This window comes from Leptonychotes weddellii, chromosome 9 (genome assembly GCF_054177405.1).
Source record: "Leptonychotes weddellii isolate Sample4059 chromosome 9, ASM5417740v2, whole genome shotgun sequence".
NCBI lineage: Eukaryota > Metazoa > Chordata > Mammalia > Carnivora > Phocidae > Leptonychotes > Leptonychotes weddellii.
The window spans coordinates 42,012,117-42,015,688 of record NC_138377.1 but is presented as its reverse complement, the minus strand read 5'-3'; the positions used below and the strand labels follow the sequence as shown (position 1 = coordinate 42,015,688).

Here is a 3,572-nt window from a genome sequence, read left to right as displayed (position 1 = left end):
CCGGGGAGGCTCACCTGCCTGTGACTGCTGAACTTCTTATTTGAGAAAAATAGACTCCATTTGAACTTGCCCTGTTGGGAGCCCCATCTCCATTCCAATCCCAAGGCCAGAATTATCAAGGTGAGCTAAAATATTCATGGAGAGCAAGCAGGCTGTGGGAAGATGTGTTCGTCGGCAGGTAATTTTTTCTTTATTCCACCATGATGACTTTTACCCCTTGCCTGTTCCCTATGCAGATCCTTCCGTCTCCCAGTCCTTCCTCCTTCCCCAAGTGAATGTGACCTTCCTTACAGAATATAGTTACCCCCTTTTGTCTGTCAAACTGGATTTTATTTGTTTAAACAGTTTTATTTATTTATTTATTTTTTTAAGATTTTATTTATTTATTTGAGAGAGAGAGAATGAGAGAGAGCACATGAGAGAGGGGAGGGTCAGAGGGAGAAGCAGACTCCCTGCTAAGCAGGGAGCCGGATGCGAGACTCGATCCAGGGACTCCAGGATCATGACCTGAGCCGAAGGCAGTCGCTTAACCAACTGAGCCACCCAGGCGCCCTTGTTTAAACAGTTTTAAACACCAGCCCATTTTCAGGAGTCTGCAATTGTGACAACACAGAAGTGTTGTCTACTTTTGTCAGCTCTAGTTTCTAAAACTGGCCACTTACTAAAAAGCTTTACCAGGAATGGGTCTTTCCAGATGTGCTCTGCACGGTTATCGTGAAGAAATTAATCCTGAACAAGATTTTCTTTCAAGGCTGTGCTTGACTAGAGAACAATGTGCAATGATTTCAAGCTGTGTTCACAAACACAGTTCTATACACAAGGAACATTTCTTTCTTTTTCTTTTCTTTTCTTTCTTTTCTTGCTTACTTAAACAAGTGGGGATCCGTTAGGGTGTTGACATAGGAAAAGGCGAAATGCTGGCAACTGAATCAAAGCCAACAGCGCAACAGATAGCTCAGCGGTGCGCAGGGTTTGGTTCCTTGGACAACCAGGCGAGCTTTTCACTTCCTCCTAATTCTGGTCCCGCCTTCTTAGTTTATCTTCCTGAGAATGTCAAAAGAAAAAGAAAAAGAAGATATTGGTTCTACTGCAAGAGGTCTTTGGTGCCTGTTGTTCCCTTCTTACACACATCTCCCGGGACTGGGTCCTTCTACCTTCTCTATTGTTCGGTGAGTCACTTTGCTTTCCCGTTGTTGCCTTGGGTGAATTCTGCGCACACCGCACAAGTGCCCCGCACTCCCTCCCGGCCCTCTGCTGGGGCTAAACGCTTCCTAGCCAAGGTCAGCGGCCGTGCGGCTTCCAGCACCCAACCCCGAGGGAACGGAACGGGGGGCACCGCGCCCCCGCCCAGCGCCGCGCGGGGCGGGCGTTCCGGCCCTCTCTTCTCCCCGTCCCGGCTGAGGGACTCGCAGTGCCCCCACGGGGTGTGGCGCGCGTTCCAGCCCTTGGGTAGCTGGCGGGCGCTAGCCCCAGGCGCCGTGACCCCGCGTCTGAGTCCGTCCCCGCGTCTGAGTCCGTCCCCAGGAGGGTGCGGAAGCGGTGGCGGCTGCCCCTGGGTGCGGGCTCCCGGCTGAGGTGGGCGCGGCTCGGCAAAGGAGCCTCGAGCGCCGCCCGGATGCTGCAGCCTAGCGGTGGCCTCTCCGAGAGCAACGCGAGCCCTGGGGCCGAGCCTTCCCTGGGCGCGCTGGGGGCCGGAAGGGGGCTCTGGACTTGGGTCCCTCCCCCTTTCCTTCAGCTTCTCGGAGCACTCCTGCTCTCAGACCCTCGTCCTCCCAGGTACGAGCCGGGAGAGGAGGGCGCATCTCTCCTCCCGGCACTCCGCCATGGGCAATATCTCCAATGACTCCTTGCCGAAAGACTGCAGGTCTCTGGAGTGGCTCCGCTCCGGCGAAAGCCCGGCCATCAGCTCGGTGATGTTCTCGGCCGGGGTGCTGGGGAACCTCATCGCGCTGGCGCTGCTGGCGCGCCGCTGGCAGGGGGACGCGGGACGCAGCGCAGGACGCGGCAACTCTATCTCCCTGTTCCACGTGCTGGTGACAAAGCTGGTGTTCACCGACCTGCTTGGGACCTGCCTCATCAGCCCGGTGGTGCTGGCTTCCTACGCTCGGAACCAGACCCTGGTGGCACTGGCGCCTAAGCGCCGCGCGTGCACCTACTTCGCCTTCGCCATGACCTTCTTCAGCCTGGCCACGATGCTCATGCTCTTCGCCATGGCCCTGGAGCGCTACCTAGCCATCGGGCACCCCTACTTCTACCAGCGCTGGGTCACGCGCCGAGGCGGCCTGGCCGTGCTGCCCGCCATCTACACGGTCTCTCTGCTCTTTTGCTCCCTGCCGTTGCTGGACTCCAAGCAGTACGTCCAGTACTGCCCCGGGACGTGGTGCTTCATCCAGCCCGAGGACACCACGTACCTGCAGCTGTACGCCACCGTGCTACTGCTCCTCATCGTCGCGGTGCTCGCCTGCAACTTCAGTGTCATCCTCAACCTCATCCGCATGCACCGTCGGAGCAGGAGAAGTCGCTGCGGACCCAACTTGGGCAGCTGCCGGCATGGCCCTGGGACCCGCAGGAGAGGGGAAAGGGTGTCCATGGCGGAGGAGACGGACCACCTCATTCTCCTGGCTATTATGACCATCACCTTTGCGGTCTGCTCCTTGCCTTTCACGGTGAGTTAACTCACTTCGTTCCACAGCCCAGCTCTGAGCAGCCTTCTCACTCTCTCCCCTCTCGCTCCCACACTGTCCACGGCCATGCCTTTGCAACTTCTAAAAATAAGTTCTGATTCTTGAGGTCTAGAGCCTTCTCTTCTCGCTGCTCACCTTCACCCCACTTCCTTCCTCCCCTAACTCTGGCCTTCAGCAGCTCTATGCCAGTGTTTTCTCACACCTAACACAGTCCCCCTGAAAGGGATCCTTGGCCCTCCGCTAAGCCGGCCCAGACCCCCAGCCTAGAGTTACAAGGGGGGATATGTCCCTGTCCGCCTCTGCCAGCCTGGCTTCGTGCCTGAGGAGGAGGCAGCCCCTTCCACCTGTGGATGGGTATCAGCTACAACCTGACTTTCCCGAGCTGCAGTTCGCCTCTAGGTATTCCCCATTCACTGGTGCGAGTTCTCCATGCTTTGCCTTCTGTTTCTCCCAACACAAAATGTGGTACCCGACACCCAGCATTCTAGCTGCCATTTAGAATGGTCCCAAGTGAGAAGCATCCCTGTTGGTAAGCTCAGAGCATTCATTACTTGCCCTAAAAGTTCAACAAACACAGACTTTACAAGTTTCCCAATTTACATATTAGGAGCGTAACTCTTTGTGGCCATGAAAAAAAAAAGTGGACATTATATTATGTCCATAATGATAATTAAAGGGAAAGATGGTTGCTTGGGGAAACCTCTTGCTAAACTTTTGCAATCCCTCTAAAGGAGGCATTTGTATCTTCTTACAAAATACCCTCTTCATATCACTATCAGAAATATCTACAGTTGTTCTTCAGCTTATAGTCATGCATTTGCTGAGCACAAAGCTACACACAGGAATGGCTGGTCCATCTCAGGGATGGGAGTTAGGCACGTCCAGCTG

The 3,572-nt window shown here is 55.0% G+C and overlaps 1 protein-coding gene across 5 annotated transcripts in view; it reads left to right on the top strand.

The window, feature by feature from the left end:
- Window positions 1-970: 970 nt before the first annotated feature.
- PTGER2 (prostaglandin E receptor 2) overlaps window positions 971-3,572 on the top strand; it is a 188,891-nt gene continuing 186,289 nt past the window's right edge. For 3 of the 5 annotated variants that reach the window (XR_014148475.1, XR_014148474.1, XM_006735562.3), the window contains exon 1: window positions 985-2,666. Coding sequence is in view for 3 of the 5 variants with exons in the window: in XM_006735562.3 (XP_006735625.1) it covers window positions 1,824-2,666 (843 nt within the window). In the remaining 2 variants the exon portion in view is untranslated. Of the gene's footprint in view, window positions 2,667-3,572 lie in introns of all 5 variants that reach the window. The other 2 variants (XM_031030466.2, XM_081830515.1) reach the window with 2 other exon arrangements.